The sequence below is a fragment of the Oncorhynchus keta genome, chromosome 35, assembly GCF_023373465.1.
Source record: "Oncorhynchus keta strain PuntledgeMale-10-30-2019 chromosome 35, Oket_V2, whole genome shotgun sequence".
NCBI classification, from domain to species: domain Eukaryota; kingdom Metazoa; phylum Chordata; class Actinopteri; order Salmoniformes; family Salmonidae; genus Oncorhynchus; species Oncorhynchus keta.
The window spans coordinates 37168227-37188666 of NC_068455.1; the positions used below are offsets into that span (position 1 = coordinate 37168227).

Consider the following 20440-nt stretch of genomic DNA (forward strand, 5'->3'; position numbering starts at 1 on the left):
TCTTGGCTGTTCAATGTTCTGTTGTCTTTGGACATCCTCTGGCCTGCCTTAACGTCCTCTACACTCTGATGAGGGAAGAACTCAATTTTTCAGACAACACCCTACATCTATCTCTTTTTTTTAAAGTCAAAAGTCTTAAATGCATTCATAGTGTAGTAAATGGATGCCGTGCTATGTCCACTGTTGCTCGAGATTAACCGTTTTTCTCCCTTCTGATTCCTGCAACTTTGCTTAACCTTTGCTTGCTTTGACTGTTGCTTTGTCTGTTCAATAAACAAACATGTTACGGAACCTAACAATTACTGTACAGTGAGTAATTGGTTTGCAAATGTCATTGTCCTAGCCTTACTGTATGTTTATTACCATTAGTTCTGAGTTTTGTCTCTTTTACCTCAAAGGTGCTCTGGTATCAATCATAGTTGCATTCCATTGAATAACTGTCTGTACCCGCAGATGGGCCATTCCATCAGACAGTTAGCCTATAGGGATAGAATTCACAGACGCTCAATATTAACTGTCTGGTAGGGATACATATAGGTCTAGTGCAAATACCTTCTCGTCTGAATTATGACTTAAAGTATCCCTGAAAATACAGGATTGTATTTTAACAGGTTATGTAATGGGCAGGTTAAGGGGTTCTTGGAAGGCATCACGAAACCTATTGGAATGTACTGAAACTGCCAGTTAAAATGTAATTATTTCATTTCTGTGGCCTACTGTGAAAACGTGTCCATCTAGTCTAAATGATCATCCTAATGTGTTGTTACTGTGCTGTGCCGATGCTCTGCACTTTTCCAGGTACCTGCACTTCAACAACATTGAGTCCTTGGAACCAGAATCCTTCACCCAACTCCCAAAGCTTGAACGCCTGTAAGTCCACTATCTCCACTTTTTACCTTTCACTCTATCGTACAATTGCAAGTTACATTCTTACTTTAAAGTACACATTTGTCTAAACGATGGGGCAATGCATCTTTAGCAAACAACTGGACATAACTCTCCAAATGATATAATTGAATGATTTGTTGTGGCATGCACATGCTTGTCAAAAGTCTCTACCTGAGCTAACCCATTCCAGAGGGCACTGAGTGCATACCAGACTTTACAACGTAAACATTCTGGGAAATAGACTTTAATCCCCATGAAATGGCCTACATGATGCACTGTGAATAGGATGCAGTGTCCGTAACCGACAGAGCCCTAATGTGTCTAGCAGAAAGCTAAAGGGGGGGGCACGACCCTTAGATGACCTTTCAATGTTCTGGAGTACCTTCATGTAACAATGGACAGCTAATCTCTTCAATGCGTCACTTGAGGTCGGTGGGCCATTTTTACAGCTGGTTGCCTGTCTGTCTGGGGTAAATAGCTAGAGAAATGCTATGAGGACAGACTGCACAGGGATAAATGTGCCCAGCGTATGTTTGGCTGTGTTTGTCCAGAACCCTCACTTACTCTCTGTCTGGTGCTCCTCCAAACACTTCAAACTCAGGTTCCTGACATGTGGTCAGGAAGAAATCAGGGCCCTACTCAAAAGAATTTGCAGATGGCCCAAAACCACAACTTCAGGGTTATGTGTGTGTTTCTTATTCACTGACCCATCAGATCTCTATGTGCTATGTAGGACAGAAGCTAAGAGCCCAGGTCAGCTAGAATTATCCTGCAGGGCCAAAGAGTCCACTGATAACACCTGTGCCTTTTGTCTGGAGAGATATCAACTCTCCTGACACCTAACATAGGAGGGATCTGAGAGAATTTCACCAGGGAAATAAGGGACCGATATGAAGAAAAAAAACATTCTTATTGAAGTAACAGTAGACTCAGTGAACTATGTCAGAACCTTAAGACCCCACGGGACCTGGACTGGACCTTCTACCATGCGGATGGATGGATGGATGGCTCACCGGCCGGCTGTTTTCACGCTCTCACACCAGATGTTGGGAGTGTTGGATCCGATCTGAATTCCTCCTTCAGTGTCCATCTCTCCGTGTTTACGGGCTGCCCCTGGAATCCCGCCACACACGTTCCCAACCCTCCCCAGAAAAGGAGCCGCCTGCACACAGCTGGATAGGGGAATAAATTCCCAGATGCATTTATTCTGGAACGTTTGTATGGGAAGATTTCCAGGACAACTGAATCTCCAGTCTCACCTGTTTGTGACCAAGAGAAGTCTGAAATATGTATCTATCTCCTGTGGATTGAAAGAGAACTAATAAGAAGGAAAAAATCTTGTTGTTTCTTATGATTTACGGCGATCGCTAACCAGTGGCGATTTTAGCATGTAATTCTTGGTGGGGCTAAATCATCAAAGCCACTAAACAACACAACACTAAACAATACATTAATTGCACTATAACGGCAACAAGCGGTGCCCAAAAACTGTTAGGGCCTACATAAAGCTGTCCCAACAGCAGAGCTTTCTTTCCAGCACAATGGAGTGAATCCTAACTACACTTGGCTATCAGCGGAGCCTTGTCTGGCAGCGAAACAATTCATTCAGCCTCATTTACTGCCTTTAAAAAAAACAAGACTGATATGGCTGACTTGCTTACACAAATGTGTTTTCCACTGACAAGTGAGATGTACAAACTATGGCATAAGGGAACGATGAGTGGATAATAGGAATTCCGTGATTTCGATTAAGACATTAATGAGCGAGCTAAGACGGATGTAGTCAATATAACTATGTATTCAGCACTTTTGAAATGTACAGCGACAGAATGCAGAACATGGGCTGCTCCTACCGTATTTTCACTGTACACAAAGTCAGAACAGTAGGATAAATAAAGGGGGCGTATAAGCAGACAATGAAAGCTCTTACAATATTTAATGATGACATTTCTCTAAAACAGGTTATTTACATTTTACATTTACATTTAAGTCATTTAGCAGACGCTCTTATCCAGAGCGACTTACAAATTGGTGCATACACCTTATGACATCCAGTGGAACAGCCACTTTACAATAGTGCATCTAAATCTTTTAGGGGGGTGAGAAGGATTACTTACCCTATCCTAGGTATTCCTTAAAGAGGTGGGGTTTCAGGTGTCTCAGGAAGGTGGTGATTGACTCCGCTGTCCTGGCGTCGTGAGGGAGTTTGTTCCACCATTGGGGGCCAGAGCAGCGAACAGTTTTGACTGGGCTGAGCGGGAACTGTACTTCCTCAGTGGTAGGGAGGCGAGCAGGCCAGAGGTGGATGAACGCAGTGCCCTTGTTTGGGTGTAGGGCCTGATCAGAGCCTGGAGGCACTGAGGTGCCGTTCCCCTCACAGCTCCGTAGGCAAGCACCATGGTCTTGTAGCGGATGCGAGCTTCAACTGGAAGCCAGTGGAGAGAGCGGAGGAGCGGGGTGACGGAGAGAACTTGGGAAGGTTGAACACCAGACGGGCTGTGGCGTTCTGATGAGTTGTAGGGGTTTAATGGCACAGGCAGGAGCCCAGCCAACAGCGAGTTGCAGTAATCAAGACGGGAGATGACAAGTGCCTGGATTGGGACCTGCGCCGCTTCCTGTGTGAGGCAGGGTCGTACTCTGCGGATGTTGTAGAGCATGAACCTACAGGAACGGGACACCGCCTTGATGTTAGTTGAGAACGACAGGGTGTTGTCCAGGATCACGCCAAGGTTCTTAGCGCTCTGGGAGGAGGACACAATGGAGTTGTCAACCGTGATGGCGAGATCATGGAACGGGCAGTCCTTCCCCGGGAGGAAGAGGAGCCCGTCTTGATGAGGTTCCGCTTGAGGTGGTGATCCGTCATCCATACTGATATGTCTGCCAGACATGCAGAGATGCGATTCGCCACCTGGTCATCAGAAGGGGGAAAGGAGAAGATTAATTGTGTGTCGTCTGCATAGCAATGATAGGAGAGACCATGTGAGGTTATGACAGAGCCAAGTGACTTGGTGTATAGCGAGAATAAGAGAGGGCCTAGAACAGAGCCCTGGGGACACCAGTGGTGAGAGCGCGTGGTGAGGAGACAGATTCTCGCCACGCCACCTGGTAGGAGCGACCTGTCAGGTAGGACGCAATCCAAGCGTGGGCCGCGCCGGGAGATGCCCAACTCGGAGAGGGTGGAGAGGAGGATCTGATGGTTCACAGTATCGAAGGCAGCCGATAGGTCTAGAAGGATGAGAGCAGAGGAGAGAGAGTTAGCTTTAGCAGTGCGGAGCGCCTCCGTGATGCAGAGAAGAGCAGTCTCAGTTGAATGACTAGTCTTGAAACCTGACTGATTTGGATCAAGAAGGTCATTCTGAGAGAGATAGCGGTAGAGCTGGCCAAGGACGGCACGCTCAAGAGTTTTGGAGAGAAAAGAGAGAAGGGATACTGGTCTGTAGTTGTTGACATCGGAGGGATCGAGTGTAGGTTTTTTTCAGAAGGGGTGCAACTCTCGCTCTCTGAAGACGGAAGGGACGTAGCCAGCGGTCAGGGATGAGTTGGATGAGCGAGGTGAGGTAAGGGAGAAGGTCTCCGGAAATGGTCTGAGAAGAGAGGAGGGGATAGGGTCAAGCGGGCAGGTTGTTGGTCGGCCGGCCGTCACAAGACGCGAGATTTCATCTGGAGAGAGAGGGGAGAAAGAGGTCAGAGCATAGGGTAGGGCAGTGTGAGCAGAACCAGCGGTGTCGTTTGACTTAGCAAACGAGGATCGGATGTCGTCGACCTTCTTTTCAAAATGGTTGACGAAGTCATCTGCAGAGAGGGAGGAGGGGGGATTCAGGAGGGAGGAGAAGGTGGCAAAGAGCTTCCTAGGGTTAGAGGCAGATGCTTGGAATTTAGAATGGTAGAAAGTGGCTTTAGCAGCAGAGACTAGGTTATAGGCTACATGTGCACCACCGAGTCAGACCAGTGACGTTAGGTGAAATTAAGAAGTGAAAATAGAGTCACATGGGCTGCTAACAGTTTACTACACAACATACACTTAGTATTACTTTCTTAGCTACAGTATACATATCTCCCTGGTATATTACATCATTTATGCAGCAGCATATAAGACATTTTTGGACTCACCTTGTTGTGATGTGCTCACTTGAAAGGGAAGGTGGCACGGCGGTCCTTCGAGGGAAAGATTTACAATTCCGAGTTGGGTGACCGTTCAAAATGTATTTTCTCAGTCTGAACTCGTTTATTCCTGACTTCCCAGTTGCAACGCTTGCGGTTAGTCACTGTCACCAATTCCTTCCAAACCACTCATTGTTGAATTTGCGATTTCCTACTTGTTTTATACTGTGTATGGCCAATGAGCACCGCTGTGTTTTATCTATAGTTTATCTTCATTATTTCTCATCATATGACAAAGATTAAAAAGGATTTCCCCGGAGATTGTCGACTTGATTCATGAGGATGACTGCTAGCTAATATTTTGAAAGTAAGATGTTGACATGATCAGTCCAATCAAAGCTACTGTACATACAACAGGATTTTACGTCATCTGTGGTCAATGACCTTGAGCCTTCTTGGAAGGGCACTACTAATGTAACTATATGGCAGGACCGAGAGGGCTAGAATGTTCGATGTCTACCTTTACTAAGGACTGGTGACATAGTTTCCCCATGAATGACAGAACCCTGAGCCAATAACGACACAACACTCCTATTTGCTGCTGGCTTGCCCCGCCACCACAGAAAGCACTGAGCTAGGTGGAAACACCAGAATTTTGGAGCTGCCTTACTCAAGAAAACAAAAGAGATCATGTTTGTATGCAGCTTTATTACCTCAATGATGAAAATTGTCTTCTTTTTTTACATTGTTTGCAAACTGGTATGTGACTCATAATAATGCGCCATCATGGTCAAATGGCAGTCTTCAAAAAACATTTAAATATGGCTCCCAACATTAGCCTGCAGGCCTACATCAAAGGGACTGGTTGCTGTAAGCGATATCTTCAATGGATGTCAAAGCAGAAATCTCAAGTAATCCAAAATAATATATGCACATTCCTCATGAGTCACTAACTTCATGTGTTTGTTTACAATGTGACATAGGAAATAAAGGTCATATTCTATTGGAGATATGCATACATAAAGTAAAAATGTTTGGTGTTTGTTTCATTAGTACCTTGCTGATATATTTCCAAAACGGTTTTGTATGTCAGCAATCAAGTTTTCAAGATACACTACTGTTCAAAAGTTTGGGGTCACTTAGAAATGTCCTTGTTTTCCATGAAAACATATATGAAATTATTTGCAAAACGAATTGGAAATATAGTCAAGACGTTGACAAGGTTATAAATAATGATTTTTAATTTAAATAATAATTATGTCCTTCAAACTTGCTTTCGTCAAAGAATCCTCCATTTGCAGCAAATACAGCATTGCAGACTTTTGGCATTCTAGTCAATTTGTTTAGGAATTCTGAAGATATTGTTTCCTGCAGCAATCCCATGCTTCCTGAAGCACCTCCCACAAGTTGGATTGGCTTGACGGGCACTTCTTACGTACCATGTGGTCAAGCTGCTCCCACAATAGCTCAATAGAGTTGAGATCTGGTGATTGTGCTGGCCACGCCATTATAGACAGAATACCAGCTCACTGCTTCTTCCATAAATAGTTCTTACATAGTTTGGGGTTGTGCTTTGGGTCATTGTCCTGTTGTAGGCGGAAATTGGCTCCAATTAAGCGCCATCCACAGGGTATGGCATGGCGTTGCAAAATGAGGTGATTGCCTTCCTTCTTCAAGATCCCTTTTACCCTGTACAAATCTCCCACTTTACCACCACCAAAGCACCCCCAGACCATCACATTGTCTCCACCATGCTTGACAGATGGCACCAAGCATTCCTCCAGCATCTTTTCCTTTTTTCTGCGTCTCACGAATGTTCTTCTTTCTGATCCGAACACCTCAAACTTAGATTTGTCTGCCCACAACACGTTTTGCCAATCTTCCTCTGTCCAGTGTCTGTGTTCTTTTGCCCATCTTAATCTTTCCTTTTTATTGGCCAGTCTGATATATGGCTTTTTCTTTGCAACTCTGCCTAGTAGGCCAGTATCCCGGAGTCGGCTCTTCACTGTTGACATTGAAACTGTTGTTTTGCGGGTACTATTTCATGAAGCTGCCAGTTGAGGACTTGTGAGGCATCTGTTTCTCAAACTAGACACGCTAATGTACTTGTACTCTTGCTCAGTTGTGCACCGGGGCCTCCCACTCCTCTTTCTATTCTGGTTAGAGCCAGTTTGTGCTGTTCTGTGAAGGGAGTAGTACACAGCGTTGTTCGAGATCTTCAGTTTCTTGGCAATGTCTCGCATGGAATAGCCTTAATTTCTCAGAACAAGAATAGACTGACGAGTTTCAGAAGAAAGTTATTTGTTTCTGGCCATTTTGAGCCTGTAATCGAACCTACAAATGCTGATGATCCAGATACTCAACTAGTCTAAAGAAGGCCAGTTTAATTGCTTCTTTAATCAGCACAGCAGTTTTCAGATGTGCTAACATAATTGCAAAAGGATTTTCTAGTGATCAATTAGCCTTTTAAAATGGTAAACTTGGATTAGCTAACACAACGTGCCATTGGAACACAGGGGTGATGGTTGCTGATAATGGGCCTCTGCATGCCTATGTAGATATTCCATAAAAAATCAGCTGTTTCCAACTACAATAGTAATTTACATCATTAACTATGTCTACACTGTATTTCTGATCAATTTGATGTTATTTTAATGGACAAAAAAAAAAGTTATTTCAAAAATACGGACATTTCTTAGTGACCCCAAACTTTTGAACGGTAGTGTATATAACTTTAAAAATACAGCCGATATGGTGCATTTTGTATCATATGATGCGAAATGTATCATACAATCTGTATTTCTGTCTTTGGATCTTAAAAACTTGATTTCTGACATACAAAACCATTTGGGACTATTTCAACAATAGACTAATTAAACAAATACCAAAATAGTTTTTGTTTTCCTTTAAAATCCCTTTAGAGGTCAAACCCTGTCAACCTACTAAACAGTGTATCAAATGTACAAATTACACACAGCATGAAATTCATAATTCACTATGACATTATCTGTGTCTGTCTAATTTCTCTTTGCCTCTGCAGGTTTTTGCACAACAACAGAATCACCCATCTCGTGCTGGGGACCTTCTCCCATCTCCAGTCCATGAAGAGGCTGTAAGTTCACTGATAACGTGCATGGACAGGGCAGCTGTGGTAGATACGCATTGTCTGACAATGTGTATCCACCAACATTTGACTACCATTACACAGAGGGGTCAGGGGGGAGAATACGAGCCATATTTCAACAGTACGCCACTCTGTCTAGGCCCCTCAAATTAAAGGACCTCAATGCCAGTTCCTTTGCTTTTTTAAAAATTCTTCCCTCTAATCAGTGACTGATTTGGACCCAGGACACCAGGTGGGTGCAATTTATTATTAGGTAGAACAGAAAACCAGCAGTACTCCGGACATCCCAGGGTAAGATTTGAATACCCCTGGTCTAGGACTGTGAGGGAGATAAAATGGGACTGACAGAGCCATGTCTGTCTGTGTACAAAGGCCTGGCAGTTAATTAGGATCAGAGTTTGGCCTTCCCCTATTGTTTTCTCGCTCTTTTCAACAAGACTGACTTCCAGGATGTGTTAGATCCAGAACCAGTATTCTGTGGTTGAGAGGTACAGTAGACAGACAGGAGAACTGGCAGGCCGGGAAGGAACTGGATTCAAAAACAATATTTCCCTCTGATTATTTCAGCACTCAGATTTGGAGGATGTTCAAAGTGGGATCAGATTAAATTAAATTATTACTGTCTCCTGGAATGTACAAATCTGTCTGAAACCTGAAGAGACCTACTGGTGGAATAAATTCTAAAAAGAAAGTCAGACAGCTGCCAGTCTGGACTCTGCAGCAGACAGTTTCCTACAGCAGGAGAGGAGTTCTGAGTCCCAGTGTTGACATGGCTGGTGTGTGTGGGTGTGTGTGTGTCTGTGTTTGGCCAGTGTTGGTCCACACTGGGAGGCCACCGGAGAGGATTTACACTACCGCCCAGTCAGTCTCAGCCCACTATCTGACACCAGACAAACAGACAGACTCATACTGCTTACCCATACGACTATAATAACACAGGACTGGTAGCAGTGGGATCTGTATTGTATGATGTACAGTTAATAGTCCTGTATTGATGTGTGATATTGTGGTCTACTGTATACACTGTATTTAAGAGATGGTGAGTTATACTGAGGAAGAGTAGAACATGCACACATCTAAAGACTTGCAGGCGCAGGATACACAGAAAGCAGCATATGACAAACAGGTAAATAGTAAATAATAGTAATAGTAAATAATAACTCTGTAAAACTATAATTGAAGCATTACTGTAAACAGACTTTTATTTGTTCTCCATGGTGAGTGATACTGTAATAATCTCTCTCTCTCTCTCGCTCTCTCTCTCTCTCTCTCTCTCTCTCCTCTCTTTCTCTCTCTCTCTCTCTCCTCTCTCTCCCTCTCTCTCTTCTCTCTCTCTCTCTCTCTCTCCCTCTCTCTCTCTCTCTCTCTCTCTCTCTCTCTCTCTCTCTCTCTCTCTCTCTCTCTCCCTCTCTCCTCTCTCTCTCTCTCTCTCTCTCTCTCTCTCTCTCTCTCTCTCTCTCTCTCTCTCTCTCTCTCTCTCTCTCTCTCTCTCTCTCTCTCTCTCTCTCTCTCCCTCTCCTCTCCCTCTCTCTCTCTCTCTCTCTCTCTCTCTTTCTCTCTATGTGTGCAGGCGTCTGGACTCTAACACTCTGAACTGTGACTGTGAGCTGCTGTGGCTGGCTGACCTGTTGAAGCAGTATGCTGAGTCAGGCAACGCCCAGGCTGCTGCCACCTGTGACTACCCCAGCCGACTGCAGGGACGATCTGTGGCCACACTCACCGCTGAGGAACTGAACTGTGGTGAGGGCACACACACACACATCACACACACCTTCTCTCGCATACCGTCCACTTCCCTGAAACCCAAATTCACTCCACACAAACCACAGCCTTCCTAGCCACACAAAGCCTTTTCTGTCTTTTTAGCTGTTGGCTCCCGACCACAGTGGTCTTGAGCTGTGACGGGATTTCCCCAGGTGGGTCCCTGTCTGTCTGTGGGGGTTGGTCAGCCAACTTTTGTTCCACCACGAACCCAGCAGCTGTGGTCCTGGGCTGGGTAGCATGTCAGACAGGAGCCCCTGCCACTGCTCTGAGCCCCAGAACCTAGCAGCCTGCAGCCAGCTTCTGCTGAGCCCATCAGGCCTCCGTGTACTGGGCGTGTGTGGCGGATGGATGGGTGGAGTGTGGATGTGGATTGGAAGGAGTGGATAGAGGGACCAAGTCCCTGTCTGCTGGGATTGTTTTGGGGTTGGGTGGGGGAAAGAAGGAAGGGTGAGTGAACTGAGAAAGTGATGCATGTGTATGAGGGATGGATAGATGGGTGAGGCTGGCAGAATAGAAGCTTGAAAGCCGCCAATGGAACCCCATAAAACCAGCCAAGGCAGGGCAGATTAAACGTGTTGAAATGCCTGCATGGTTATTTCCATTACGCTAGTCCTTTGGGAAAGGAAAGGAGTGGAGATATATGTTTTGTCTTGCAGAACAATTAAATGTGTAGGCCTACTGTAGGGGTCGACTGATTATGATTTTTCAGCGCTGACACCGATTATTGGTGGACCAAAAAATGCCGATACCGATTAATCGGATGATTTTTATATATATTTGCAATAATGACAATTACAACAATACTGAATGAAAAATGAACCGTTTTATTTGAACTTAATATAATATGTAAATAAAATATATTTAGTCTCAAATAAATAATGAAACATGTTCAATGTGGTTTAGATGCAAAAACACAGTGTTGGAGAAGAAAGTAAAAGTACAATATGTGCCATGTAAAAAAGCTAACTTTTAAGTTCCTTGCTCAGAACATGAGAACATATGAAAGCTGGTGGTTCAATATTCCTAGTTCTTCAATATTCACAGCTAAGAAGTTCTAGGTTGTAGTTATTATAGGAATTATGACGCGTCAACTATTTCTCTCTATACCATTTGTATTTCATATACCTTTGACTATTGGATGCTCTTATAGGCACTTTAGTATTGCCAGCCTAATCTTGGGAGCTGATAGGCTTGAAGTCATAAACAGCGCTGTGCTTCAAGCATTGCTAAGAACTGCTCGTCAACGCAGTAAAGTTTGAATGAATGCTTCCGAGCCTGCTGCTGTGTCACGTTCTGACCTTAGTTCCTTTGTTTTGTCTTTGTTTTAGTATGGTCAGGGCGTGAGTTGGGGTGGACAGTCTATGTTCTTTTTTCTATAATTTGGGATTTCTGTGTTTGGCCTGGTATGGTTCTCAATCAGAGGCAGCTGTCAATCATTGTCCCTGATTGAAAACCATACTTAGGTAGCCTGGTTTCACCTTTGAGTTGTGGGTGGTTATTTTCTGTTCTGTGTTTTGTTTCACCGTTCCGTATTTTGTCAAACTGGTGGCAACCCTAAGTCTAACTAGGGTTGCACAACCTTCGATGTTATGTCATAATTATGTACAATTCTGGCAAATTAATTACGGTCTTTGTTAGGAAGAAACACAATTCGCACCGAGCCAGGCGGCCCAAACAGTTGCATATACCCTGAACGCCAAGAGAAGTGACACAATTTCCCTAGTTAATATTGCCTGCTAACATGTGTTTGTTTGAACTAAATATGCAGGTTTAAAAATATATACTTCTGTGTATTGATTTTAAGAAAGGCATTGATATTAGGAACATTTGTGCAACGAATGCGCTTTTGTTAAATCATCCCCCGTTTGGCGAAGTTGAAGTAGGCTGTGATTCGATGATAAATCACAGGCACCGCATTGATTATATGCAATGCAGGACAAGCTAGTTAACCTAGTAATATCATCAACCATGTGTAAATAACTAGTGATTATGTGAAGATTGATTGTTTTTTATAAGATAAGTTTAACCTCTTGACGCTACCCATCCTGTAGCGGGATCATTTTCATCAGAAACCGCTGAATAGCATAGCGCCACAGTCAAATAATATTACTAAAAAAATATTCATATTCATGAAATCACAAGTGCAATATTGCAAAACACAGTTTAGCCTTTTGTTAATCCACCTGTCATCTCAGATTTTGACGTTATGCTTTACAGCGAAAGCAATCCAAGCGTGTAAGTTTATCGATAGCAAAACAAAACATTATGTACACTAAGTATTACGTAGCTCGGTCACGAAAATCAGAAAAGCAATCAAAATAATCGTTTACCTTTGATGATCTTCGGATGTTGTCACTCACGAGACTCCCAGTTACACAACAAATGTTCCTTTTGTTCCATAAAGATTATTTTTATACCCAAAATACCTCCGTTTGTTTGTCCTGTTATGTTCAGAAATCCACAGGAAAGAGCAGTCACGACAACGCAGACGAAAGTTCCAAATAATATCCATAATGTCTAAGGAAACATGTCAAACGTTTTTTTATAATCATTCCTCAGGTAGTTTTTAAAATATATATTCGATAATATATCAACCGGGTGTGTAGGTTTTTCAATAACACCGGGAGGAACAATGGCCGCTTTACTCTGTAGCGCAAAACTCACTCTGAGAGCCCCCAACTATCCACTTACGCAATGTGATCTTTCAAGCTCATTTTTCTAAATAAAAGCCTGAAACTATGTCTAAAGACTGTTGACACCTTAGGTAAGACATAGAAAATGAATCTGGTTGATATCCATTTAAATGGAGGATAGGCATGCATAGGAACAGAGAGGTTTCAAAATAAGAGTCACTTCCTAATTGGATTTTCCTCAGGTTTTCGCCTGCGATATCAGTTCTGTTATACTCACAGACAATATTTTTACAGTTTTGGAAACGTTAGAGTGTTTTCTATCCTAATCTGATAATAATATGCATATTCTAGTTTCTGGGGCTGAGAAATAGGCAGTTTCAAATGGGTACATTTTTTAGCCAAAAACTAAAATACTGCCCCCTACACACTAAAGGTTAATGCTAACTAGCAACTTACCTTGGCTCATTGCAGCCACAAGGTCCTTTTGACGCTACACTCACGTAACAGGTAGTCAGCCTGCCACGTAGTTTCCTCATGGATTGCAATGTAATCGGCCATAATCGCCATCCAAAAAGGCCAATTACCGATTGTTATGAAAACTTGGCCATGCCGATTAATCAGTCGACCTCTACTCTATACAGTACTTAGGCCAGGAAGTCTTTCTCTCCCTAATTGACTTTTACGCAAGTTTGTTCCTGTTACATCAGCGTGGTTTTACCACCCTCATCATGCCCTCTTCTCTTTCCTCAGTAACAGCCATTGTGGGGTATGCAGGCAGCAGCTGTCAGTTTACGTTATAAAAACTACACAAGCTTCTGCAGCTAATTTGATTCCTTTGGCTTTTCTTGCTTAGTGAATCCCCTTCCTGTCTGTCTGTCCGTCCGTCCGTCTGTATGTCTGTATGTCTGTATGTCTGTATGTGTGTTGAGTAAAGGCACCAGGGAGGAATGTCTGTTTTAAACATAGTGGAACCGTTCCACCCCCCACCCCCCTCTCCACTCCCTCCTCACCCCTCTTCTCCCTTCCGTCCTCTCTCCTCTACTTCTCCTCTACTTCTCCTCTACCATCCCCTCCGCTCCCTTCCCTTCTCCCCTCCTCTCTCTCCTCTCTGCTCCTCTCCCCTTTTCTCCCCCGGCTCTTCCTCCATTCCCCCTATAAACGAGGGAACAATGTGCAGCGGGCCGAGCAGCTGTCAAAACAACAGGGCCTGTGGATGAAGTGCCACCTCCCTGCTGGCCTGGCTACCCACTAGCCTCCTTCCCTTCCCTGTCCCTTCTCTGCCCTGGGCCTATGGAGGAGCAGGGGCCAGGGCTGGGTTGCCATGTTTGGAGTTAAGGGAAGCAAACAGTGTAATTAATGCCCTGTGCCAATGTGGTCTAATGGGGTGGTGGTGAGAGAGAGAAGCGAGGTTATACACAGTCTGAGGTTACTGCCTCCCATCGGTCTGGTTTCTGCTGCTGGTTGGGTTGCTGGGCTGGTTGGTGGTGGAAGATCTGGAAGGCTCAGAGCAGACAGATTTATGTCTTGGCCTGTCCCATGTGCATGGTTTGTGCGTTAGGAGAGAGCTGTTGGACTGGAGGGCCTACTCTGTGTTCTCTAATAAATGTGTCTGCCACATGTAAACAAAGGGGTTTGTGTGTGTTTGTGTGCGCGCGCCTCTGTGTGTGTATGGAGGGAATGAGGTATGTGCACCTAAACGTGCCAGTCTGCCAGAGAGGAAAGAGTCTCTGAGGAGGCAGCAGCCTGAAGTCCAGCACCATGTCCTAACACACATAGGGTCACTGGCTGACTTATTTGTGGAGCAGTTCAACTATTTCCTCACATGAGGTGATGTGTGTGTGTGTGGGTGTGTGCCCCTGTTTCCATCCCTGGTCCCAAACAGAGAATCTCCCACATCACAGGGCCCTCAGCAGGGACAATCTGAGGAAAGCAGTGTCCTCCCTCCAGCCCATTGCTCTGGCCCTAGCTAAGTCCTATCAGACCAGCAGAGAACAGAAACATTACTATTGTCCTGAAAGGAAATGGTCCTGTGTTTATGTCTCCTCTCATCCTCCTCTCTTCCTCCTCTCATCCTCCTCTCTTCCTCCTCTCTTCCTCCTCTCTTCCTCCTCTCACCCTCATCTCACCCTCCTCTCTTCCTCTTCTCTTCCTTCTCTCACCCTCCTCTCATCCTCCTCTCATCCTCCTCTCATCCTACTCTTCCTCATCTCACCCTCCTCTCATCCTCCTCTCATCCTCCTCTCATCCTCCTCTCTTCCTCATCTCACTCCTCCTCTCTTCCTCCTCTCTTCCTCCTCTCATCCTCCTCTCTTCCTCCTCTCATCCTCCTCTTCCTCATCTCCTCCTCTCATCCTCCTCTCATCCTCCTCTCATCCTCCTCTCTTCCTCATCTCACCCTCCTCTCTTCCTCCTCTCACCCTCCTCTCTTCCTCTCTTCCTCCTCTCATCCTCCTCTCTTCCTCCTCTCATCCTCCTCTCTTCCTCCTCTCTTCCTCCTCTTCCTCCTCTCTTCCTCCTCTCATCCTCCTCTCTTCCTCCTCTCACCCTCCTCTCTTCCTCCTCTCTTCCTCCTCTCTTCCTCCTCTCTTCCTCCTCTCATCCTCCTCTCTTCCTCCTCTCATCCTCCTCTCTTCCTCCTCTCATCCTCCTCTCTTCCTCCTCTCTTCCTCCTCTCTTCCTCTCTCACTTCCTCTCATCCTCCACTCATCCTCCTCTCATCCTACTCCTCCTCATCTCATCCTCCTCTCATCCTCCTCTCATCCTCCTCTTCCTCATCTCCTCCTCTCTTCCTCCTCTCTTCCTCCTCTCTTCCTCCTCTCATCCTCCTCTCATCCTCCTCTCATCCTCCTCTCTTCCTCATCTCACCCTCCTCTCATCCTCCTCTCATCCTCCTCTCATCCTCCTCTCATCCTCCTCTTTCCTCATCTCACCCCTCCTCTCTTCCTCCTTCTTCCTCCCTCTTCCTCTCACCCTCCTCTCATCCTCCTCTCTTCCTCATCTCTTCCTCCTCTCATCCTCCTCTCTTCCTCCTCTCTTCCTCCTCTCATCCTCTCTTCCTCTTCTCTTCCTCCTCTCATCCTCCTCTCTTCCTCCTCTCTTCCTCTTCTCTTCCTTCTCTCACCCTCCTCTCTTCCTCTTCTCTTCCTCCTCTCATCCTCCTCTCTTCCTCCTCTCTTCCTCTTCTCTTCCTTCTCTCACCCTCCTCTCATCCTCCTCTCTTCCTCCTCTCCCTCTCCCCTGTGTAGAGGTGCCCAGGATTACGTCAGAGCCCCAGGATGTTGACGTGACATCGGGGAACACGGTGTACTTCACCTGCAGGGCCGAGGGAAACCCCAAACCACAGATAATCTGGCTCAGGAACAAGTAAGGCCCGCTTTCCAATGAGGACAACAACGTTGAAACAGTCGTTCAACTTTTGTTCAGTAATTTGCCCTATTTTAGTTCTTTAAATAAAGCATATTATACGCACATGAATTTGGAATTGTTATTTTTCTCCCTGTCAGTAATGCTCTGAACATGCATGACGACTCTCGTCTGAACCTGCTGGAGGATGGTACTCTGATGATCCAGGACACGCGGGAGACGGACCAGGGAGTTTACCAGTGCATGGCCAAGAACGTGGCTGGAGAGGTCAAGACTTCCCAAGTCACACTTAGATACTTTGGAGCCCCCTGTGAGTGAATATTTTCTATTTTTACCAATGACCTGCCACTGGCATTAAACAAAGCATGTGTGTCCATGTATGCTGATGATTCAACCATATACGCATCAGCAACCACAGCTAATGAAGTCACTGAAACCCTTAACAAATAGTTGCAGTCTGTTTTGGAATAGGTGGCCACTGACCAGTAATAAACGGGTCCTGAACATCTCTAAAACTAAGAGCATTGTATTTGGTACAAATCATTCCCTAAGTTCAAGACCTCATCTGAATTTGGTAATGAATGGTGTGCCTGTTGAACAAGTTGAGGAGACTAAATTACTTAGTGTTACCTTAGATTGTGAACTGTCATGGTCAAAACATATAGATGCAATGGTTGTAAAGATGGGGAGAGGTTTAGCCATAATAAAGAGATGCTCTTTAGCCTATGTGTGCCTTTAAAAAAAATTTAAAAACATTTTTATTGGTGTAGTTCTGTCCTTATCTATTAATGTTCCGCGTCATGTTTCATGTTTTGTGTGGACCCCAGGAGTTAATGGGGATCCTAATAAAATACCAAATACCAATCTCTCACATTATGTAACATGTTGGAATATTTAAATGTCCTTCCTTTGTCTCTTCCCTGAAGTAGTCACTTCCTGCAAGCTCAAAACTGTACGGCGTTCTTTCATCCAATTATATTTGTCTCGTTGTATAAAATAGGGTCCATTTCAGTGAAAGAACACGTGTCTGGTAAAAAGCATTCTGTTCAATGGAGAGAGTTCAAACAGCAGGGGTTGAAACAGCAATCACCACAGCTCTGTGTGCATATTGTAGAGAACAGTGTGGTTGCCATTTAGGTCAAAAGTCAAATAATTTAGAGGTCGCAACAAGCGAACAAATCACACTGCGTTCCATGAGAAAAGCATTTCCCTCAACAACCTCATTTGTTCCCCCGACGACCTCTTTCACCCCGAGAGATTAGCCTGGGTGTCTCCAGATAACCAGGGGTCATTGTCCGGGTGACGAATGGTTGCTGGGCCGACTCTACTTACAAACTGCTCTGAGAACAGCTGTTGACTGTTTCCTGTTTCTGTGATTTTAAAACGATAGTACAGACAGTGTACATATTTCCTATAGCCCCGGGCCCACTGTAGCAGCGGGGGAGGGGTCAGATATCATCAGAGTTTGTCTGAGTGGGCTGTATTATGTAAGTGTGCTCTGTGCTTCCTTCTCATTGGTTCCTCCACACCTGACCGATGATATGTGTAGAGCCACATGTTTTTTCCTGGTCAGATCAAGTGGTCGGGAACAACTCTTGGATTTATGTAGGAAAGAATAGACTTCTTTCCACCTATGTTATCGCTTAGATACTTTGTCTCAATCTTCCTTCTGTCGCTCCTCCCCCAGCGCGGCCAAGTTTTGTGATCCAGCCCCAGAATACAGAGGTGTTGGTGGGGGAGAGTATCACCCTTGAGTGTAGCGCCACAGGCCAGCCCCAGCCCCGGGTCTCCTGGACCAAGGGGGACCGCACTCCCCTGCCCACCGACACCCGTATCAACATCACCCCATCTGGGGGGCTGTTCATCCAGAACGTGGTGCAGGCAGACGGAGGGCAGTACACCTGCTTCGCCTCCAACAACCTGGACACCATCCACGCCACCGCTCACATCATCGTACAGGGTGAGCAGCACGGTAGAGTCAGCATTTAGAGAGAGTCGCAAACATCTGTTTGTAATCTTCTGTTGTTTATTGACTGTTTGGTGTACATGGACCAAGATATTAAGCCAGAGTGTACAGTTAAAGTCGGAATTTTACATACACCTTAGCCAAATACATTTAAACTCAGTTTTTCACAAATCCTGACATTTAACCCTCGTAAAAATTCCCTGTCTTAGGACAATTAGGATCACCACTTTATTTTAAGAATGTAAAATGTCAGAATAACCGTAGTCTTGCTTTTTTATGGCGGTTTTGGAGCAGTGGCTTCTTCCTTGCTGAGCGGCCTTTCAGGTTATGTCGATATAGGACTCGTTTTACTGTGGATATAGATACTTTTGTACCCTTTTCCTCAAGCATCTTCACAAGGTTCTTTGCTATTGTTCTGGGATTGATTTGCACTTTTCACACGAAAGGACGTTCATCTCTAGGAGACAGAACGGGTCTCCTTCCTGAGCGGTATGACGGCTGCGTGGTCCCATGGTGTTTATACTTGCGTACTATTGTTTGTACAGATGAACGTGGTACCTTCAGGCATTTGGAAATTGCTCCCAAGGATGAACCAGACTTGTGGAGGTCTCCAATTTGTTATCTGAGGTCTTGGCTGATTTCTTTTGATTTTCCCATGATGTCAAGCAAAGAGGCACTGAGTTTGAAGGTAGGCCTTGAAATACATCCACAGGTACACCTCCAATTGACTCAATTGACTCAGTTAGCCTATCAGAAGCTTTTAAAGCCATGACATCATTTTCTGGAATTTTCCAAGCTGTTTAACACAGTCAACTTAGTGTATGTAACTTCTGACCCACTGGAATTGTGATACAGTGAATTATAAGTGAAATAATCTGTCTGTAAACAATTGTTGGAAAATTGACTTGTGTCATGCACAAAGTAGATGTCTTAACCGACTTGCCAAAATTATAGTTTGTTAACAAGACATTGAGAGGTGGTTGAAAAACTAGTTTTAATGTCTCCAACCTAAGTATATGTAAACTTCCAACTTCAACTGTACATTATCATTAGCCTTCAATGAGGAACCATAAGTGTGAATTGTATTTGAATGGTACAGATGTTTGTGTCTGGTATGAATTGCAGGCATCTTATACAGCACAATGTTGAGAGAACGCGATCTAACTTGTTTGTGCCTAACTCTCCTGCCGTTCCTATTGCCCAGCGACCCCACAGTTCACAGTGACCCCCCATGACCAGTTGGTGCTGGAGGGTCACACGGTGGACTTCACCTGTGAGGCCAGCGGCTACCCCCAGCCCGTCATCGCCTGGACGCGAGGGGGCAGCCCCCTGCCTCAGGACCGACGCCACCTGGTCCTTTCCTCGGGCACGCTGAGGATCGCCCGCGTGGCGCCCCAAGATGAGGGCCAGTATGAGTGCCAGGCCGTCAGCCCGCTGGGCACGGTGCGCACCGCCGTACAGCTTAACATCCAGCAGAGAGGTGAAACAGACCTCTACTCTAAACCCTAACAGGATCCAGATGTTATGCCTGATGTATCAATATTTCATCAGTCTGCATGCTGTTATGACTGATGTTTGAATTAGGAATCAGTTCAATTACAATTGGGTCTAGAATGGTAATTATAGTACATTTTGTTTGAAACACTTTTCAAAACATCCAAGGACACTGTGTCTATGTTGACAAGTATCAAGAGAATGCCATCTGTGACATGATAATTTATACTGCGCCTTTATGTAGGCTGGGCGGGAAAAGGGTTTTAATGTATTGTTGTGAGGGCCTCTCCAAGCGCTCATAGGCTCTTTAAAAGGAGTCGAGGGTAGTAAAGCTCGAGAGGGTGCGAGAGACGATACACAACATCTCAGCCTGCAATCAGAGAAACTATGCCTCGACATAGTACTAAAAGCTAGTGACAGACATATGGCTGGGTCTCTCTCTCTCTCTCTCTCTCTCTCTCTCTCTCTCTCTCTCTCTCTCTCTCTCTCTCTCTCTCTCTCTCTCTCTCTCTCTCTCTCTCTCCCTCTCTCTCTCTCTCTCTCTCTCTCACGAACAGAAATGACAGGCTTGTAGTTGTAAGTGGGACGTGGAGCAGAGCGGGGCAAGAAAGCATGGCGCTCTGTAATCCCAGATGGCACCATGTTTTCCATCTAGTAATGGCTGTTAACATGCAGAAAAGCACATGTTATATAATGGCCTACAACACTGTAAAGCATTTACACACAACCCCAAGACAACCCTCTGAGCAACACTTTAGTGTGTGATTGCTGCTTAGACACAGTGCGACTTTCAGCGAGCGAGACAGAGAGAGAGGGAGACGCACACAAGCAGATACAGACACAGAAAGAGACACACTTTACGCAGACAGGGAGAAAGATGGCTCGTTGGCTACATTGACGTACATGTATATTTTGCCTGACATGATAGGGTGTGTTCAGGACGTTATAGTGTTTCCTAGCCTAGACTTTCCTAGTCTACATGGATAGCTTGGGAACAATTCATCTGCTTTAAACCTCAGGATCCCTCAGAGTGTAGAGGTCTTTCCTCAAACTGGGAATGGTATCTTCCCATGACCAGGTGGCTAACTACAGGGGTCACACGGGCCG

At 45.1% G+C, this 20440-nt stretch overlaps 1 protein-coding gene across 2 annotated transcripts in view; it reads left to right on the forward strand.

Moving 5' to 3' along the window:
- LOC118368458 (peroxidasin) overlaps nt 1-20440 on the forward strand; it is an 85762-nt gene that overhangs the window by 44084 nt on the left and 21238 nt on the right. For both annotated transcript variants that reach the window (XM_035752577.2, XM_035752578.2), the window contains 7 exons: nt 799-870; nt 8030-8101; nt 9684-9853; nt 15756-15873; nt 16014-16183; nt 17561-17833; nt 19044-19319. In XM_035752577.2, the coding sequence (XP_035608470.1) occupies nt 799-870; nt 8030-8101; nt 9684-9853; nt 15756-15873; nt 16014-16183; nt 17561-17833; nt 19044-19319 (1151 nt within the window). The remainder of the gene's footprint in view (nt 1-798; nt 871-8029; nt 8102-9683; nt 9854-15755; nt 15874-16013; nt 16184-17560; nt 17834-19043; nt 19320-20440) is intronic.